The sequence below is a fragment of the Manihot esculenta genome, chromosome 2, assembly GCF_001659605.2.
Source record: "Manihot esculenta cultivar AM560-2 chromosome 2, M.esculenta_v8, whole genome shotgun sequence".
NCBI lineage: Eukaryota > Viridiplantae > Streptophyta > Magnoliopsida > Malpighiales > Euphorbiaceae > Manihot > Manihot esculenta.
The window spans coordinates 2,558,624-2,579,082 of NC_035162.2; the positions used below are offsets into that span (position 1 = coordinate 2,558,624).

Consider the following 20,459-nt stretch of genomic DNA (forward strand, 5'->3'; position numbering starts at 1 on the left):
CAACAAAATAAATTACCGTCATAACAATATATATATATATATATATATTAGTAATGATCCCATAATAAAATATTATGTAAACATTTTAACTACGTCATAATAGTATTATTTTATTGATTTGATAATATTTTGAAATTATATTTAATATAATTTAATTAATAAATAATATATATTTTTATTTTTTAAATATAAATAATTATATAAAATAAATATATAATCAATTAAAATTATTATAAAAATTTTCAATTATAATAAAGTATAAATCAATTGCATAATTAATAGAATTAATTGTATAAAATATTATAAAATAAGAATTTTATTTAATTTAAATAATTATAAAAATATAAATACAATGTATAATAAAAAATAAATAATAATTTTAAAATTTTAAATTAAGCGTTAGAAATATTAAATAATTAAATTAATAAACTTTAATTATTATAATTTATTATATTAATAATTATTATAATTTTAACATCTTCGGTACATCAATTCTATATAAAAATTTACTAACACAATTTGTATATTATGTTTTCTTCTCCATTTTCGAATGTTATTCTTTTATCATTATATTAATATCTAGGATAAAATATATGACTTTACCGTTCTTATCAATCAACTCAATTCTCTTAAATTATAATTTTTCAAATTTTAAAATTCTTCAATTTAAAATATTTTAATATTTACACAATAAGCAAATAAACGACTAATTTATTAATATTTTTATGTGTAAAATATACATATATAAACAAAACAAAATTAAAACAAACAACTCAAAAAATTAAAATAGGTTAGATTATATTATACATATATATTATCAGGCTCTATTATGGTTGAACATCAATTTTTTAAGCCATTCCACGATTCGTACAGTTTTTATGAATCCATCAGTTTATTTAAGTTTTTGTTATTCATCTAATTTTGATCAAAATTTGATTTTAAAGTATTATAATTTTTTCAAAGTAATTTTATAATGTTGAAATTATTAAATTGAAGCTCATCGATGACCAAACTGTTTATGGGCTTAGACACCGTCCTTAATTATTCAGCCCAACAACACATCAAATTCAGATGTTGGCCTTGAATTCCAACTAAAACTTTCCCAGCTAAATCCCCATGTAAGGTTTGACTTAGTCTACATTTCAGATGGCCCAGTCCACGTCCAACCTGCCAAACCCATGCATTCATAAAAGAAATAAGTTAACCTTTTATTAATTTTTTAATATAATATTTAAAAATATATTATTATTTAAAATTTTTTGTGTGAATATAAATTAAATGACTTTTAGATATTAAATAATTATATTTTATAAATATTAATATTAATATTAAATAGTACTAATGAATATTGAGAAGATCAACTAAATTTTTATTCAAAGATTGAAACTAGCTGAGATATTGCAAAAATAATATAGTTGTTAATAAGAGAGCATAAAGAAGATATGAATAAGCATAGTTGATAGTTGAAATTAGGGATGTAAATTGATAGGATGTCTGTGAAAATTAAAATATTTAAATTTAAATTTAAATTTAAATTTAATTTATATTAATAAATATTATATTAATTTAAGATTTAATTTAAAATATAAATTATCAAATTTATAAAAATTCAATTATTATTATTTGAATGAAATCAAAATCCGTTATCATTTTTTAAATATCAATTCGTTCTAAACTCAATTATAAATTATAAATTTATTTTATTAAAATTAAAGTATAGTCGAATTAGATAAATAAAAATATCTGATCCATTATCATTTCTAATTATCATCTATATGTCAAAAATTAATATTATTAAAATATTAAAAAGTTTTTTTTAATTTTTATTCTAAAATTATAATAACTTTTTTATAGTTTATAATAATATATAAATAAATTATTATAATTTTATTTGATTTTTTAAAATATTTATTATTATTATTATTTAATAAAATTTAATATATTTAAAATAAAAAATAATATTTTTTAATATATTTAAAAAGTAGTATAATTAAAGAATTAATAAGAAAATGTTTTTTAATATATTTAAAAGTAGTATAATTAAAGAATTAATAAAAAATAATATTTTTTAATATATAAAAAATAAAATAAATAAAAATTATAAAAGCGATAAATAGAGTAATAATTATACATGAACGAAACCTTGACTATATCCAGTCCGGCCTTGTTTCCTCGCACGGTTCATGCACCCATTCATTTCACCAGCTCCGCTTTTTCTTCTCTTACTTTCCTCGCCAACGCGAATGTCAGCACGTCCCTTCTAGACACAGACCAGAAAGTCAATTGGCAAGCAGCCATCCTGCATGATGCGAAAGTGTGCTTCACCTACTGTGGATGAGAATTGTTTATTGAAGCAGAAGACTACAAAGGCCTATTTGTCATCAGAGTATAAACAATGGGTCCCACTTGTCTGACTTCGCGTGTGTTTCTGTCATCACCTGTACAAAGTTCTGACATGTCAGGAGGAGGTTTGCAGTCTCACGTCTTCAATAGGTGGGCATGTAAGACAATTTGTACCTGTGAGAGTATTTGTTGCTGCCTTGGCGTTTTAAACGTTATATTTTAATGGCTGTAAAAAATGAAGCTAGGAAACCCCTGTGATGAGTATCACTTTTTTTTTTTTTTACATTTTCTCTTGTTCGCTGTTACTTTTCTGATTTCTGACTAGAGATCTACAGTTTGCTGCAGCTTCCAGAGAAACGCAAGCTCAATCTTTGATTGGTATTCTTTTACCCATTGTGACTCCGTCTTTTTCTGCTATGCTCTTTTTGACTCATTTTCGTGCCCATATGGAGTCCCAAATTCCCCCTTCAAAGATTGCTCGTCTTGTAGACTATTCTAGTACTCTCTCACTCTCATATTATCGGGTTTCACTACTTCTTCCCTTTTCTTTAAACAAGTTTAAATTCTTTCTGTTCTGTATGATTTTTAGGTATTGGACAGACTAGTTGTTTGAACATGGAGAGACATGGATACAACGGGGGTTCAGCAGGATCACCACCAATTGGGCTAGGCCTTGCGCTTGGACGTGGTGGTTCGACTGATCACACACCAATGCCAATCCCTGCCTGCACTGGATCTTACGGCTTCACCATTCTGCAACTTCAAGAGCTACAACTCCAATCTCTCATCTACAAGTACATAGAATCCGGATTCTCGGTCCCTTACCATCTTGTTCTCCCTTTATGGAAGAGTGTTCCTAGCTCCCTCAGCGGTTCCAATTCGAAGTTGTATCAACCCTACCCTTCATGTAAGTGCCTCCCCATTACTAGCTAATTATTCAAGCAAAGGTGTAATTTGACTTTGATTTGTTTTGTGGGGTGTGTAAAGCCATGGGTGGTAGCAACAGCATCCCATTGCACTTGGAATATAAAATTGGGATGGACCCAGAGCCAGGGAGATGTAGAAGAACAGATGGGAAGAAATGGAGGTGCAGCAAGGAGGCTCTCCCAGATCAGAAGTACTGTGAAAGGCACATGCATAGAGGGCGTCAGCGTTCAAGAAAGCTTGTGGAAGCTAATTCTGAAACCCTTAATGCAAGCACCAACCTCTCGATTTCACTTCCAGTGAGTTCATCTACTACTAGTAATTAATCCTTCTCCTCTATGCTCTACTAAATCAGTGATCATGAAATTATTAATTGCTAAAACAGTCGATGCCGACATGATCAAGCATCAGTTAATATGAAATTATATAATTCTAATCCATTTAATGGGTATTAATTTATAGTTCTCAAATGATGATCCATCAACTGGAGAAGTTGGATTGAGGCCTTAGTTTCAAACAGGAGAAAAGGTTTTGTTGGTGATAGCATTGTCAGGTGGAGGAGGATTCAGAATTCGTGGGCTCCAGCATTGTCTAATTTTGCCTTTTCAAGTTCAAACAGGACATGTTTGTTTTCCTATTTGTTGTTTATGGTCGTTGATTTTTGGTGTCTCTGCTCAACCTTGTCCCCAGCTGATTGATTAAATTTTGGTTTTGCAGTAGCATAGCTTATGGAATATGATTTGCATTTTAATTGCTTCATATTGATGTCATGTACTTGCGCTTTTTCCTACATTCTCCTCGAGCTGTTAAGTAAATAGTGCCATTTAAATTTAACAAAAACAATAATAAACATTAATTTAGTACTGAAAATATTTTAATAATTATAAAATTTTGAATCTAAATTTTATAAGAATTAAATGAATAAAAAGTATTTTAAATTATGTTAAAAATTCACACAATCATTTTTATTTTATCAATTATTACACCTATCAAAACATTTATCACCATTTTTTTGAATATTTTGGTTAATTCACCTTCTCATTAAATGATTTATTTTTTTTACTACGTTAGTATTTACATTAAAGTCCAATTTTTATGTAATCTTATAACGTACTTTTATTTTTGCATGTTAAGAATGCTTTAGTTTAATGACTCAATACGATAATCAAATCATTTCAGCGAGTCGAACCATGAAAAATGAACTCATTTAAAGTACGGACTTAAAAAGCCCAAGCAAGGAGCATTGGAGCAAAGGACAAAATTACGCATTACGAGACAAATACTAAAAGCCGAAATGGGCCCATGTCAGTTGCCTTGTGGGCTTAAGTGAGCCCAAATGACATAACAACTCATTTTCTATTTCCTTTTGGATAATAAATTTCCTGTTTCGTTATTAGAATTGATAATAAATTTTATATTTTGGCCTAAAGTAGGGCCACTAGCCACATGTGAGATCCTGCCCCCTTTTCTGCTTTCGCCTTCTCTTTTGTGTTCTACTCTTTATTTTGTCTCCAACTTAGCGAGACAAATTTAATAATCAGGATTCAATTCTCCTATTCTCCCCAAATACACGTCAGCAAAAAAAACAAAATTATTAGCAACTTGGGTTTTAGGTTGGTACCCCAAGATGATGACTCATGAGCAACGTTTAAGGCAGGAGTTCCCCTATTTAAGTTTTGTACAATGGTTGTGGTTGAAGTGGGAAGTAGATAAATAAATGAAATGTAAATTAGTGAATTAATTTGAAACATTTAACTAGTTTAGATATTATTTTAAGATTGTGATGTATTGAGAATTTGACAAGGTCAACTTCAATTCCTATTTGATTGGATTTGAGAGAAAAATCTATCATTTTCATTCTCCTATTAACTATGAAAATTTGGTCATGAAAGCCTTCCCATACCAAACATGTTACGTCTATAATAGAGTTGAAGATGGATTGCTTGTAAAAATGAGCAAAAAATAAGAAATTTTTTCATCTCATACTAAATTAAACTCAATTACTAAAAAATAATTCTATGAAACAAAATTCAACGGACATATTAGTATTTTATAATACTAAAAAAAATATTTAAAAGTAATAATAAAGAGATAAATGAAGAAATAATTAAATTATTATGACTTAAATAAGATTAATATTAATACATAAGATCTTAATTTAAGAAGTTAAGTGTAATATATCATTCTAGTTTTGTTCAATTAAGGACTAAAAGCATATAATTTACTTGATAAACTAGTTCAATTTTATTTTATTTTCATTAGAATTTGAATGTAAAATGCAAAATATTGGGTTTTAAGTTAAATTTTTTTGAAGATGAATAAAATTCCATTAAGTTAGGGTTGAATTGTGTTGTTAAGACTCTATTTATTTGTAAAAAAAAATTATATTTAAAAAATATTTTTATGGTGGGAAAATATTTTCATACAAAATAATTTATTTATAGTTTTAATTTAAAAAATAAATATATGAAAATATTAATAAAATTTTTAAAGTGTAAAACATGATTTTTTTCAAATAATTTTTTTAATTAAAAACATATTTTATATTATTTAATTTTTCTGAGAGTTTTAAATATTAAAAAAATAATTTTAAAAAAATACTTCTCATACAACAATCCGACCTAAGTTTTGAAAGTTTTTTTTTGTTTTTCCGTTGAAGTATATATTATTACTTAATTGAGTTTAAGGTCAATTTTTATTTAATGGAAAATCTACATGCTTTTGTCAAAAAATCATTCGAAGGTTAAAAAAAACATGGTAAAATATTGTCATGATCACAATGACGCGGTAATAAAAGCACGTTAAAATCTAGTCAGACCTAGAGATGTCATCCAAATTAATTTTTTTTTTTTTTTGGAAAAAAAAAAAGGAGAGAGAAAGAGAGGAGGAGAAGAGGAAGAAGAGAGATAGCGCTTACTCATACCGACACTATTGACTCTAACATTAAGCTCTGTTCACGAGGAATCAAATAATGTTTTATTCTCCTTCCGTGCTCTCTCCCTAATCCAACGGCCTATATTCTTTTCCTACGCCAAATCTGAATCGTCACCCTCTATTCACAGATCCATACGCGCCCCATCTTTTCTAACACGAAAATATCATCGTCCTCAGGCTCTCAGATCTAACCCAAAACACAGACGTACTCTTGCTGGTTCTTTCTTTTTTTATCGAAGCACAGGGGGAGGACTTGTTTTTTTTTTTTTTTTTTTCTATTACCCATTTCGCCCCTTTGGCCGGAGATGGTGGAGGCACAGACATGGACGACGAGAAGAATGAGCAACCCTAGGCTGGATGCCAACTCCACCACTGTCGCTACTACCACTGACCAAGTTCTTGATATTCCAGCAACCCCACCTAGCGATGCCCGGAATAATGCTTACTCCACTGCCGGGTCGTATTTCTCTCCCAATACTTTAACGGCATTGATCATTGCTTCATGGTATTTCTCCAACATTGGTGTTCTGCTCCTCAACAAGTACCTCCTCAGCTTCTATGGCTACCGCTATCCGATATTCCTAACAATGCTGCACATGGTTTCTTGCGCTATTTATAGCTATGTGGCTATAAAGTTTCTTGAAATAGTGCCGTTGCAGCATATTTTATCCAGGAGGCAGTCCTTAAAGATCTTTGCTTTAAGTGCAATTTTCTGTTTTTCTGTGGTTTGCGGTAATACTTCTTTGAGGTACTTGCCAGTGTCGTTTAACCAAGCTATTGGAGCAACTACGCCATTTTTTACTGCAATTTTTTCTTTCATAATAACGTGCAAGAAGGAATCCGCTGAGGTTTATTGTGTGCTTTTGCCTGTGGTTTTTGGGATTGTTTTGGCTAGCAACAGTGAGCCTCTGTTTCATTTATTTGGGTTCTTGGTCTGTGTTGGTTCTACTGCTGGGCGTGCTTTGAAGTCTGTGGTTCAAGGGATTCTATTAACCTCAGAAGCTGAGAAGCTCCATTCTATGAATTTGTTGCTCTATATGGCACCAATGGCTGCTTTGATTTTGTTACCATTTACCCTTTACATAGAAGGAAATGTAGCAGCAATCACAATTGAGAAAGCGAGAGGAGATCCTTTTATTGTGTTCTTGTTGGTTGGCAATGCAACGGTGGCTTATTTGGTGAACTTAACAAATTTTTTGGTGACCAAGCACACGAGTGCCCTGACTCTGCAAGTGCTAGGCAACGCAAAGGCTGCGGTGGCTGCTGTTGTATCGGTCTTGATCTTTAGGAATCCGGTGACTGTGATGGGAATGACAGGATTCGCAGTTACGATCATGGGCGTGGTGCTTTACAGTGAGGCAAAGAAGAGATCCAAGGTGACAACCCATTGAAAGATAAAAGCTAAAAAGATTCATTTTGATTGCCACAAACAATGGTGCGGCTCTTTCTTCTCTTTTTGCTTTACTTTTCCCTTTAATTCTTCGGTTCAATACATTTTTAATGGAAGGAAAGAGGAGAATTTTGATAAATTGGATTGTACAGGACAGTGGAACAAAAGGGTAATGGTTATGCTCTTTTTCCATCTTTATTTTATTTTTTTGGCTTTGAATTGTAATTGTTGGGGGTGGTTATTGAGAATAAAATTCTCTAAACTTTTTTCCCTATGTGTAACCTTATATATTGAATTCGCTGCAATTGAACGCAAAATAACTGATTCAGAATTCAGATACTGAAATCAAGTGTTTTTATTGGAGGGAGAACAAAGTTCTCTCTTTCCATATGTCAATCATATTACCTGTTGTTAAATTAGCCTAAAATTTCTCGTACTTTCAATGTGGAGGTATTCTGTCTTCTTTTTTCCTCTCTCGACACTTTCTTGCTGCCTCCAGCTAAAATAGCAGCAACCATTTTTTGGGCTGCTTTACTCGATCCAATTCTCGAGTCGGAGTTCCACGATATAGATTTCTTTAAACCCAAAAGGAGAAGAGATGAAGCTATGGTGTCTTTGATAATATCAGGAATGGTGTTATTTATTGAATGAATGGGTCAATTTCTTGTATTTAATTATGATCCAGGCTGGAGCTGTCCTTGGCATTTTGGATATATTGAGAATTTCATGTATGAAACAGATGCTCTATGTTGATACTTTTGATGGCTTAAGGTAGGCATAAGGCATCCATATCATTCTGCTGGCAAATGACTGGATAAGCACGCTGGTCACTGTAAATCTATTTGGTCGCTTTCAATGAAAAAGAACATAGCTTTCAATTATTCGCATTACTGTTCATATTCACATGCTTGTAGGATTCTGAATTCCTTTTATGAGAAACTGAGCACCTGACCTGATTATGAACAAGTAATTGTGTCCAGGCTTTTCCTGCCAAAGAAAAGCACTGCTGTTCTAAAAGCTTGTGTTGTAATTATCATCTGCGATTGAGCAAATATTCTTTTGATCTGATCCGCAATGGAACATGAGGACATGGAATGGTATACTACATAAAACAATGAATTGTAGTTAGTTCATAGATTAAGCTCGTTCCAGTTTGATTTATTTCTGTTGATGTTAATGTTTAGAGAAATGAAAATTTCATGGAATTTTGTCCTCTTCTTAGAGTGCCTATGTGGTTAGTGCTTAGGTCCAAATAGAGCAGTGATTATTTGCATGACCCATCAAGTGAGAATTATGTTTTAAAGGAAAATAAAGCATGTGTGTGTTGGGTCACTTCAGCAGATTGAAACCCACCAATTTTAACATGAATATGAGGCCGAGGACACCTGGTTTTTGTTAAGGTTCTATGTAGTCTGTCCCAATTGGTTAGTAATCGTGTCTTTTTGGTAACCTTCTGGGGCAGCCAGTGAACGGTATGCATCATGTGTGGGACATGAGAGGCCAGACTTGCTTCAGCATGTGGTGGTTGTTTACACTTGCTTCTCAACTGAGCTTGTTATTTGTTGTTAGTTGAGAAGGTACCATTGAAAGTCTTGGCTAAACTCTAGTAGTCATCAAGCTTGAGGTTGGGTTGTTTCAACTGGCCATTTGTCTTCAAGCTTTAACGTGTATCTGATGAAGGCTATGTGCGTAGAACGAGTCATTTTCCGATGAGGTAGGTGTGGATGTAAAATGGTGGACGTTCAACCCTGGTTGATATTATATCCTACACCTTTAATTATTCACTGCTTTAATCGATTTCACTAACTTTTTTACCATGAAATCCGCATCAAAATAAGGAATAATCAAATCAATCAAATCCCATGATATGATAACCTTAGAATCATGAGTTGACAATAAATATATAGACATATTATATATTTCTATTTATTTTCTTTGAGCGAGACAAAAAATCATAAATTATTTATGGTGATTTTCATATCCCCAGATTGACAGTTATTGCCCAAACCAGAAATGTACTGTTTCCTGCTCGGAGGTTGGCATCTTCTCCAGGGGTCAAGGCCTCAGTGCCTGCAGGTCCCTTGCATTGTTGGAATCCACTTCTGTTAAATCTCAACAGTCATCAACACCTTGTATGCTTCTGGTGGATCCCTAAAAGCTTCACAAACAAGTTAATTAATTGCAGTGCCAGTGATGAATTTAAAGAGATGGAATGGAGTGCTAATTAAATTTAACAAGCTTGTCTCCAACATGAAATGCATTTCTCTGAACTCAAAAGCTTTATAATCAAAGATGGTAGTCCATCCTGTCTCGTCACCAACCACAAAGTAAATATTGATTTTCTTGATGAGATGCTCTGTATAACTTGATTGCTATTTGTTCTTTGCTCTTTGTTGTGCCTAGAGTAGAGTCTATCACTCAAACAAAAAGTGAATCTAACAAATATAGCACATGGGTCCGGCAACATTATATTACAATTAAAATTATTACATTGATTTAATTAACTCGTACTAATTCTAGGCTCTCTATCCTCCACAGCACAGTTACCTACTTTTTTCCCAAGAAAATATTTGTTTTCATTTCATCTACCAAACAATCAATGCAAGCTGCCATCTTGTTTTTGAACTTTTTGTGACGCCCTTACGCATGCGGGCTTGCGAAAGGAAGCATGAATGTGTTTATGTATCATGTAACCAAAATATTAAAGACTTGGGATTCTTTCGATTGATCATTTCGGCGAAATCAAAATGGAGAACAGAACAAAACCAATTTCTAATTCTCTTGAGACCCTTTTATGGAAGTATTGCAAGAGGAAGGAGGAGGTGAAACAAGAATGACAAACAAATGGTCTAAATATATAGCTAAAATTTAAGAGGCAAAGAGGCCCCTTGGGAGTTTTAGCAGGCAGGTGCCGCTAGAAACAGACTTTACAGCTCATAATAAAGAATGCAAGGCCAAAGATGAGACAAGAACTTCCAAGAATTGGACGTCTGCTCGGAGATACTTTTCTGCTCATAGAGGATCAGAGCTAGACCACCTCAAGTACATTAGTAGGGAATATTCTTTGACTCGTATTTGAGCTTTAATTTACTTCAAATGCAAGTATGTTGCAGGTGATGAGCCTTTCTGAAATCTTTCAGTCAGCTTCAAATGTAGCTAAATAGGAGATGGGCATAGGTAGTCACTTACTCTGCCACCTTTGGTTCTTTTTATATTTTCTTGTTAAATTCTGGCGGTTGCTTTGGTAGTCGTCTAGGTCTCATTAGCATAGCTGTCTTATGGCGTGCCCTTCCCATAAGCCCGAGTACCAAATTTCTCCACATTACACCATTCACCAACCTTCCCCTCTGGTTCCTGTTGCAGTCCTATTCTCAGTTTCCTCCACCTACATTCCTAAATGCATATTCTACTCTGAAGCTCTCAATATTAGAGTACTTTTACCAGTTTGTGTCAACTTTTTTGTTCTATGAGTTGTGTGCACATTCAGAGCTCCTGAAAACTTGCACCCTGCCCTTTAGTGCACCTTCATGGGACCATATTTCCTCGAGCTCAAGATCTATAGCTGGAAATGGACATCTTTGCAAGGTAGGTAATCCATCTTCCCATCTTTTTTATGGTGGAAATTTTGCTGGGGCAATTTCAGCTGCTAAAATGGGGTGGATTGAAGTGGCTAATTTCTCGTGGCAATTAGCTTTGCGCATTGCATTACCTTGTGATCATATCAAAGACTGCCAACAAGAGAAGCTTTCCCTAAGGAGCTATATCCTGTGGATTCTATATTCATTACAGCCCCATCAGCTGCATTATTGCCTAGGAAACTATTTACGGTGAGTTTGATAGTTTTTCAAGGACTTGCTACTTATCAAATTCTTCACAGGGTTAATTTCCAATAATAATAATAATGATAATAAATCTTCACAAGGCTCAGGTGAAGACAAATCCCTTCTTTACTTGTTCTGAAGTATACAGAAATATCGAGTATTAGAATAATTCAAAGTAGTAATTGGAGTTGTATCAATGAGAGAAATTGACAACTTGGTTCAGTTACAATATGCAATAATGGTCAACTATCCGATAACTTCACAGGTTCTTAGTGTCGTGCTTTTCTTACACTTCCCCAAGACAAAATTATCAGTTGCACCAATCAAGCATGCAGAGCAGGTTCCTGTCACTGAGCAAGGAATGATGCAGGAATAAAACGTTATATTACATCTAAATGGCATAATAATGAAAACTTCAGAAATTTTATATTATTTTGTTTGACATTGATATTTATCCGCACTCAGTTGTAGATGAAGCTATAAATTATTTTTCCACAAATCTGTGAGACTTACTCAAGCATAAACGAACTTAAAATACAACTCTGTTTGCGTATTTTTTTATTAATAGACAATATTCAAGCTACAGAAAACCTTAAGTTGCTGTAAGGTTGAGCAGGCCCTGATGGCTGTACAACAACGGCCTGCAACCAATTTTATTGAATCGAGATTGAACTACAAATTGTTGGAGAATGAAGTTAGCCTAACATAACTATGTGACATCAGTTTCTTCATAACTACGCAATTCCTTATAACCGATGTGAATTCTCATCGATTCTGTATACAACAAAAAGGTAGATATCTTTTTCAACAGTTTTGCAGTGTTCAAGTATACATCCACGAAACTCGTATTTAACAGCAGAAACTCAGATAATGATGGGCAGAAGACCATTTGATGTCTCTATTACCGAACACCCAAGCTCCTGTCGTGATTTCAGAGTAAAATTCATATTTCAGAATGAGAAACTAATTAAGGTAGCAACCAACTTGGGTTTGGCAGATACCTAACACTCAATTGGTTTCCAACTTCATTGCATTGAGCTTGCTTTCCACCAAAAATAGGTGGCTTCCCTATCGCCAAATGTGCCATCTACAAAATAATATTGAATTCCATGTATCAAACATTGGAGAGAAACCCTTCAACCAGCCATACAAGTAAATTCAATAGCTAATAGAAAAAAAAAAAGAAACTGAAAGGCACAGAGGGTTCTTGAAAAGTGCCACGCTTACCTTATGTTCTGTTTGCAAAGGATTCAGTCTATTTTCTTTTGAGCCCTTGATATCAATGAAACCATTATGAATATTGAGCAAAGTGAAAACTGAAATCAATGATATACCTTCTGCCAACTAAGATTAAGAATTTAAAAGGAGCAAGGAGAAATGGATAACCTTCAAGGATATACAGCTGGGTCGAGGCAACTGCAGTTGAGATCCATTATTTGGCTGGAGCTCAGATGTCAGAGATAGCTGTGCATTCAACAAGAACAAAAATGAGGATGGAGGAATACATACCAATGCAAAAGCTAAAAAAAGAGAAGAAACAAGGCAATCGCATAGTGCAAAATAATATATCCATACACAATCTCATGAAGTTTCTAACAAAGCTTTTATCAGCAATTTGAATACAACCTTGCTAAAAAGATCTATAGGTGGATTATGCTGAATCCTCTTTTCTGTATGGAAATTAAATTCCTGCAGAAGTTGACATATTTTATTGGTTCAGATAATCATGCAAAAAACTAATATAATAGTACGCAGCAATTTGGACAATCAATGAATTACCATTGGCACTGTGGCTTCTCGCTTGCTATTTCGAAAAACACCAATATCTCCTTTGCTTGTGAATATCTGCAGTCAGTTATGAGGGTAGGTTCACATATGATAATTGTAAAAACATGCTTTTGAGCATATGATTTGCATTAATTTGCCTATTACCTTCTTGTCCAGAGGACGGGCTTTGAATACATGTGCTGTACTACTTTCATCCAGCTCTTGAGAATCCATGGCGCTTGGTCTGAGCAAAAAAGGAGAGACTATTACCTTCTTTATTTTAATGGTTAAAGCTTTTTCTTTTCTCAATTTATAACATCATTAAATGCAAAAGTACTATTTCTTTTTCCTAATTCAGATTGAAAATTCAATACAATTACCTTCTGGATTCTCTTTTTCCATTTTCTGCAACAGATATTGTACCAGGTTTGTCCAATCCCTGCAATGAGATAACTTAGTTTCCTTATCTTTAAAGAAACCACTGCCCAAGGCAATATGATGCATCATCACAATAATGCAGTGCAACAGTGAGATCGGTTCAAATCATATCTTTTCTGTTTTCACAAGTAAATTAAGTGCATACAAATAAGAGTTGAATACAAGAACAGCCAACATTCAGGATTTCAAGCAGTAACAACAGTATTTTTAGTAAGAAAACAATAATGCCAATAGTAAAGGAATTTTTAGCAACCTTTTCAGGATCACTGCGCTGAAGCAATGATGATGAAACTGTAGATATATGTTGCATTGCCCTCTCTAATGTCTTCAGGCGAAATTCCTGGGAAGCAGTGAAATAAGAATCTATGAGCACCAAACAACGAACAAAAAGGAATTGGCAGTTGTTACACTTTTCTTTGTTTCTTAAGCAGGTGTGGGCTGGTCTGCTGAATTATGGAACATAGAAGTATTATACCAGAAACAAGCAGGAAACAAGTTCAATGACTTACTTGAAACTCTGGCAACTTTGGAGTGCTCTTCTTTGGGAGAGGTAATGAAGGAGCCTCAAGAATCTGCAACATGGAAAATATATTTTACAAAGCACAACAAAAGGAAATCTCTATATAACTCCTGCACTAGAAATTTTAGGCACCAACTTTTCTGTTCAATGGACGTGCTCTGAATCTTCGTGAAGCCACCTCAACAGTTTCAACTTCTGTGCTATTTTTAGGCCTGGAATTGGGTTATTAGAAAATTGTTAGTGTACCTGCATTACCTTGTGGCAAACACAGTTCCTCAGGGTATTAGAACATAAGCAACAAACCTAATCCTTTGTGCCCTATGTGCTGTTTCGAGGTCAGGCTCTCTTGGAATAGTAAGTCTGAGCTTTGGATTAGCAGAGCCTTTGTCAACAGTTCCATCCTGCATTCAACTAGAATGATTTGGTATGCCATATAATGGACTAAAGTACAACTCATCCTTTGCATTTTGTGGCTTTTTAACGGCCCAATGAAAAACACTCTTTTTCCCAGAACTTAATAATCATCCTTTAATGCAAAAAAAAGATTTTATATATTGAATAAAAAGTTTGTTAAAAGGGGCATTATTGTCCAGAATTTGAAAATTTTGGAAGTTCTTGGTTCAAAGTATTACTATAACATATGGTTGATGAAAACATAAATTATATCAAGTCTCCTGAAAACATTGTTTTTAATAGTAATGTAGGAAGAGAAGAAATCTTCATCAAATAGACAAAAAAAAATCAAATTGGGCTTTTAAGGGGCAAACTCAAGCATCAAGCACATACCTTTTTAGGTGCCTTGTGGACGAACGAGGTTTGCTGCTTTGCATCACCAACCTATTATAGAAAATGGGTAAATAAAAATGGAAAAGTGCGTTTAAATATGTGAGAAAAGAAAGAAAAGTTAAATAGCAATATAAAGCATCAGTTTAGAAAATTGGCTCAAGTATTGAGATCAATTGGCAGATGAGCCAGAATTCAGTGTCATTTACACACAAATACCAGGCCAGGTAACACCCAACCCATACCCATCATAGTTTAAATAATCTCTTCAAGTTTGCTAACAGGACATTTCCACACGCTAAAATATCATAAAGAACAATTAACATTTCACATGTATTCATATAGTAATTACTGCTCCTCATCCAAGCATTCAAATACTACAGTCAGCACATCCATCAGTTTTTTAGGCAATTAGCAAATTTACAACATTTGTAAGCCAGCTAAATATCATAACCAGTGCCCTATGCTATGCGCAAGAGAACAAAACATAGATTAAGATGATCTATGTACCTTTTGAGAACGACCTCCCTCTAGCTTCTGCCTCTTTGCAGCTTGACTTTCCACAGCAGAAGATTTATATATGCTTTTCTCCTTTTGAGCAGGCAGCAACTGAAATCTAATTAACAGGAAATGCAGTATTAAGAAGCCAATATATAACACAAAAGGCTTTAGCTTCCCATATGTTGGTGTTATGGGCACTGCACATCTTGAGCACATAGTATATCATATAAATCATAGTAGTAGAGAAAGAAACAAACAAAAACATTTTCCAGAAAAATGAGGAAATAACTCACCTATCAAAATTTACCGGACATATAAATCAGGAAGTAACTTACCAATCAAAATTTACAGGACACAAACCATTGTAAGAAAAAGACCAAAAACAAGTAGCTGATTGATCAAAGCCATGAAAATTTCACAACATAAAGGACTTTCTGTCACATGTTCCAAAGGCATATTTATTCTAGAAATGGAGTCCAAAACATTAATCCATGATCATTAGAAAGCTTGTAAATGTAATGGCCCCAACATAATTCATAAAGAAGAAAGTGCTTTCCAAGAATTACCTGGAACCATCAGCTTGAGGGGGCTGATTTTGCTTTGCCAAAATGCTTGCTGTAGGTTTCATCAAAGTTGAAGTCCTAGGAAGATTTGGCTTAAAAGTAGACTTCACCTTTATTCTTGATGTATCAGAAGATGCATGATTGTAATAAGACAATCCTGCATGCACAAAAGCAGCAACATAAGATACAATGGAATTATGAACTTTAAGATATCTGATCAAATCATGGCAAAGGAACTTATTACTGTCTTAAAGGTAAATTAATTTCTGCTTAAGTGAATATGACGGACAGAGCAAGATAACTGTATGCGTGGATTGTAATAAGAAAATATGCTCATAGTCGCTGGAAAACTAAAAATTATGAAACATGAAGCATATACAAATAACAATCATCATCTGATATGACACACAAAATCATCAATGGAAAACTGATAACCTGTCCCCAATTCCAGTTGTCTATGTGAAAGTTTTTGCAGATTGCCACTTTGCAAGTTGGTGAAGATCCCCCTATACCTTTCTTCATGTTCTGGAAAATAATATGAGTATTTGGTCAAATCAATTAGGGAACTAAGAATTAATAATTCTACTCGTGATCATGCTAAGATTTATATTTGTTTTCAGAAGCTGGACCATTTTTTCTTCAACCTTTCCTTTGAATTCTACTCGAAATCATGCTAATATTTATATTTGTTTTCAGAATCTGCAACATGTTTACTTCAACTTTTCTGGGGTAATGAAGCAACTTTGACCACAACTTCGAGACAAGAGCTAGTCTATAGCTCAAAGAAGCTTAAGCTCTTAGCCTCTGACAACTACTTCCCAAGCTCTGTATAATTGCTAACAAAAAATACTCCAGTGAATCCAGTCAGGTACCAATAAATAATATCAACGTTGAGATTGATTTATAGAGGTCCTTTTCCAGCTCCAGTGTGAGGAAAGTTTAAGAAAATATTAGAGAATATACTTTGTAAATGTGTTCAATCATTACCTTTGTTATCCACCTCTACTGCGGGAGCTTCTGGGCCCAGACCAACACTGCAGTCATCACTTCGGAAAGTGGCCGTATCGTCCACATCTCTAGAGTTCGGAGAGGTAGCAACGTCCTCCAGCAAACTGCCCTCTCTCAACACCAACTTTGCCACAAAAGCTAGGGAAAAATTAGGAAAAAGAAATACAAAATTAAACAAAATAAACACTTGATTGAAAAAGAAACCGCAAATAATCAATAAAAAGGATAAACTTTTCATGTAATGTCAAATCAGATAAATGGACAAAGAGAAGTAACTATAGAAGTTGAGAGCTCACATTTCCCAAATCAATTACAACTTGAAATGAGGGAGAGGGAAAACGACATTAGGGATTAGCAGAAGATGAACTTACGAGACGGAGGATAACTCTGCGCCCTCTCGAACCACCGCTCCGCCTCACGCGCCTCCGCATGCGACTCCTCACGAGTTAAATCAAAGAACATTGCAGCATCAAACTCGTAATCAAGATCAATTTCTCGCGCCTCGAACACCAACTCCGCATCCGCATCATCTACATCCATTTCCATATCCAATTCCATCTCTGAAACCTCTCTTTCAATAGCTACCCGTGAATGCACCACAACTCAACACCATAGAAGCATCTATCGATGTCTAAATGTATGCGTATTTTGTCTGATTTGACTGGCTAAAACAAAAACCCTAATCTGGAAATGCGCGCAGCAAGTTTTCCAGCAACAGAGAAGATAAAACCGCACTGTAGCATCCAAGGAAATAAAAAGTTCGATTTTTATTTATTTTCTTTCCAAAATTAAAGAAAATAAAATGTACAGCATTGTAAAGCGCAAGGTACAAGTAGATTGTTTTACTTTTTTGGATTTATTTAGTTCTGTACCTTCGTTTTGTAACGATCCGAAATTTGAATATGTAGAACCGAAACTATTAACTTAATCATCGGACAACGTGGGTTACAACAGTAAGTCGGTTTTACCCCTATGGATTTGCGAGAACGGTGGCGGTTGGGGTTCAGTGGGTTGGGAAATTTGAATGGAGTGGTAGGGACTATATGGTAAATGAATGAGAGATATTGAGAAATTTGATTTTTGTCTTCGAATACAGAGGCAAAGGGTTTATTGGGGTTTGAGAATAGTATCGGGCAGGGAGAAACTGTCGAGGGCGTCTGAAATTTCGGCGGGAGGAAGACTTGCCCTTGAGTTTTATGAGGAATTGCGAAATTGCCACTAACGGTTTTGTTCCTTTGTCAGGTAATAGTAGTGGAAGAGTGGGGGCCCGCTATTGCAAATTCAAAAATGAGAGGGAGACCATCTAAGGATAAATGTGGAATTAAAATAAAGGCAACGGTCTGATCTTTGGTATACCAATCAGCCAATTCCGAACTTGAGTACATGATTCTTTGAAAAAAAAAAGAAAAAAAACTTGAGTACATCATTTTTTTTCTTTTACAGCAGCATGTGAATTTAATAAAAGTTTTTTTTTTCATAATTTTTATCTATTTTATTTTTTTATTATATTTATTTTAAATATATTAAATTTTATTAAATTATAAAAATATGTTTAAAGATTTTTTAAAAATAAAACAAATTTAACTAGAATTATAATAATTAATTTATATATTATTATAATTTAAAAAAATAGATAGTAATTTTAAAATAATAAAAAATAAAAGATGTATAAAATAAATCCTCACTAACTCAATTCTTAATAAAAAATAATAATAATGAAGCCCTGTTTTTTTCATGACTTAAAAGAAATTACGGATAATTTCATAACGTACAATAGGTGAAGCATTATTGCCCTATCTCGTTATTTAATCCATCTTCGTCCCATTTAGTAATTTCATCAATTTCTAATAAATAAATAATTCACAATCATAATTGTTAGAACTTTATAGAAAAAAAAGTATAAATAATAATACAAAATATAAGATCTCCTATATCATTATTCCAGTTAGTAAGATTATAATCTCAATCAAGGTTTAAAAATATTTATCTATATTGTACTTTGATTATAATTTTTTTTACAATAATTTTGAAGATATTATTTAATATGTTAAATCAATTAAAATATTAATATTTTAATATTAAAAAATTAATTACCAACATTTACCAATTATTAAAATAGTTAGCGATAACCAAAACAGCCATGAAAACAACCATATTCACATTTTAAAAAAAAAAAAAAACTGTATTTTCCCATTTACATGGGAATTGCGGAACTAGGCGGTGGGTAGATGAAGACTTTAAGCCTATGTTTGGATATGTGGAAAATTGGAGTTTGAAAAGAGATAGAGAAAATAAAATAATTTTTATTTTTCTTTGATTATTTTCTCTTTAATTTGAAAAGAAAATAAAAAAATATATTTTTTTATTTTAAATTTATATATATACCTCTATATAAAAGAATAAAAAAAATAAAATAATAAATTTAAGAACATATCATTATTTTCCTTCTCTTTTATTTCTTCCCAAAAAAAAAGATTCTCTTCTATTTTTTTCTCCGGCTGTTGGTGAAAATCAATCAATGGATATGTATTGTTCATTATCAGTATCCAGTGGATACCTTCATCGGGTGTATGCTTGCTCATAATGCCAGTGCAGAATGGCAGTTATGAATCCCCCAACCAAGAAAACGTGCTACTTATTAGGTCATGTACTCAACGTCTGCTGCAATTGAAATTAAACACACTTCACCTAATATATTTGGAGCTTCCCTTTTTCTTTTATTGAAAAATTTTTGTGTTTTATTATTTTTTTAAATACATTTCATCCTAAATTCATGCCTTTGGACCCACGGCATTAAGTTAGTTTGACTTTCTTCCACTTTAGTTTTGATTTTTTTTTATTTGAGAAGTAAAAATTGAAGAAGTAATATTTATTATCGATTTAAATCTATGAGTGCAGTTATAATTCTCCTATCTCTTAAAAAAATTATTTTACTTAATAAAAAAATAAAATATTATAAACGAAAAAATTAAACAAATGAGAGGTCATATATTGATTGTACATAAAATTTTAATGTCCCAGTAACGATATTATCTATTTGCGCTTTGATTGATCAATATATTTTATTCCTCCAACAATGATAAATCATCTTTTTTTATCGTTCGTTGATTTTTTTTAATCATTTCTTTTTACGATTTGACCATATAATATTTACCGACTAAAAGGAAGATTGATAATAGTTAGCGTCGGTGCTTTATTTTTAAACACTTTAAAATCATAGTATAACTATATGAGACTGAAGATATTAACTTTTATTGAGTTATGGTGTTGAGTCTTTATTGTTTTGAGAACTTTATATGAATTATCGTATTTTTTTTAACTGTTTGGTTTTATCATATTTCTTTTGACTGTTTGGCTGATGTCTGTTATAGTTTTTAATGAGATTTTTATTACAGCGATTGATTTACTTGTGTGCATATTGATCATATATACCACCCTTCAATTGCTTGCCCTATTGCTTCTGAATT

The 20,459-nt window shown here is 32.8% G+C and overlaps 3 protein-coding genes across 8 annotated transcripts in view; 2 read left to right on the plus strand and 1 right to left on the minus strand.

Annotated features, from left to right (window-relative positions):
• Positions 1 to 4,055, plus strand: part of LOC110610112 (growth-regulating factor 10) — a 24,609-nt gene extending 20,554 nt beyond the window's left edge. For 2 of the 3 annotated variants that reach the window (XM_043954108.1, XM_043954109.1), the window contains 4 exons: positions 2,679 to 2,841; positions 2,933 to 3,250; positions 3,331 to 3,566; positions 3,730 to 4,055. In XM_043954108.1, coding sequence (XP_043810043.1) covers positions 2,760 to 2,841; positions 2,933 to 3,250; positions 3,331 to 3,566; positions 3,730 to 3,777 — 684 coding nt within the window. In that variant the 5' untranslated portion in view covers positions 2,679 to 2,759 and the 3' untranslated portion in view covers positions 3,778 to 4,055. Of the gene's footprint in view, positions 1 to 2,517; positions 2,842 to 2,932; positions 3,251 to 3,330; positions 3,586 to 3,729 lie in introns of those variants that run through there. The other variant, XM_043954110.1, reaches the window with a different exon arrangement.
• Positions 4,056 to 6,150: 2,095 nt separating this feature from the next.
• On the plus strand, positions 6,151 to 7,926 carry LOC110605967 (probable sugar phosphate/phosphate translocator At1g12500). Its single transcript, XM_021744668.2, has one exon. It carries the CDS (start codon positions 6,507 to 6,509, stop codon positions 7,590 to 7,592), a length of 1,086 nt encoding a protein of 361 aa, XP_021600360.1. The 5' UTR covers positions 6,151 to 6,506; the 3' UTR covers positions 7,593 to 7,926.
• A 4,015-nt stretch (positions 7,927 to 11,941) lies between these two features.
• On the minus strand, positions 11,942 to 18,050 carry LOC110608577 (protein TPX2). Of its 4 annotated transcripts, XM_021747842.2 has the most exons (19): positions 17,865 to 18,050; positions 17,364 to 17,726; positions 16,972 to 17,130; positions 16,420 to 16,509; positions 15,988 to 16,141; positions 15,431 to 15,536; positions 14,924 to 14,974; positions 14,441 to 14,538; positions 14,274 to 14,349; positions 14,127 to 14,189; positions 13,871 to 13,957; positions 13,560 to 13,618; positions 13,345 to 13,423; positions 13,192 to 13,257; positions 13,039 to 13,101; positions 12,799 to 12,876; positions 12,640 to 12,684; positions 12,414 to 12,499; positions 11,942 to 12,332 (listed from the first exon to the last, which is right to left on the minus strand). In XM_021747842.2, exons 2-19 carry the CDS (start codon positions 17,548 to 17,550, stop codon positions 12,314 to 12,316), a joined length of 1,566 nt encoding a protein of 521 aa, XP_021603534.2. In that variant the 5' UTR covers positions 17,551 to 17,726; positions 17,865 to 18,050; the 3' UTR covers positions 11,942 to 12,313. The 4 variants fall into 4 exon arrangements, 2 of the variants coding, with proteins under 2 accessions (XP_021603534.2, XP_043809948.1); XR_006349974.1 differs by lacking the exon at positions 17,865 to 18,050 and having other exon boundaries at positions 12,640 to 12,728; positions 17,364 to 17,855; XR_002486895.2 differs by lacking the exon at positions 17,865 to 18,050 and having other exon boundaries at positions 12,640 to 12,647; positions 17,364 to 17,854.
• Positions 18,051 to 20,459: the final 2,409 nt, after the last annotated feature.

What these genes read in the sequence shown, in the direction of transcription:
- LOC110605967 (XM_021744668.2), top strand. Translation starts at nt 6,507, where the DNA reads ATGGTGGAGGCACAGACATGGACGACGAGAAGAATGAGCAACCCTAGG.
- LOC110608577 (XM_021747842.2), bottom strand. Translation starts at nt 17,550, where the DNA reads ATGGAATTGGATATGGAAATGGATGTAGATGATGCGGATGCGGAGTTG. An exon ending in AGTAGAGGTGGATAACAAAG is followed by an intron (nt 16,510 to 16,971) that starts GTAATGATTGAA and finishes ATTATTTTCCAG; the next exon opens with AACATGAAGAAAGGTATAGG. An exon ending in CAAAGTTGCCAGAGTTTCAA is followed by an intron (nt 13,958 to 14,126) that starts GTAAGTCATTGA and finishes ACTGCTTCCCAG; the next exon opens with GAATTTCGCCTGAAGACATT.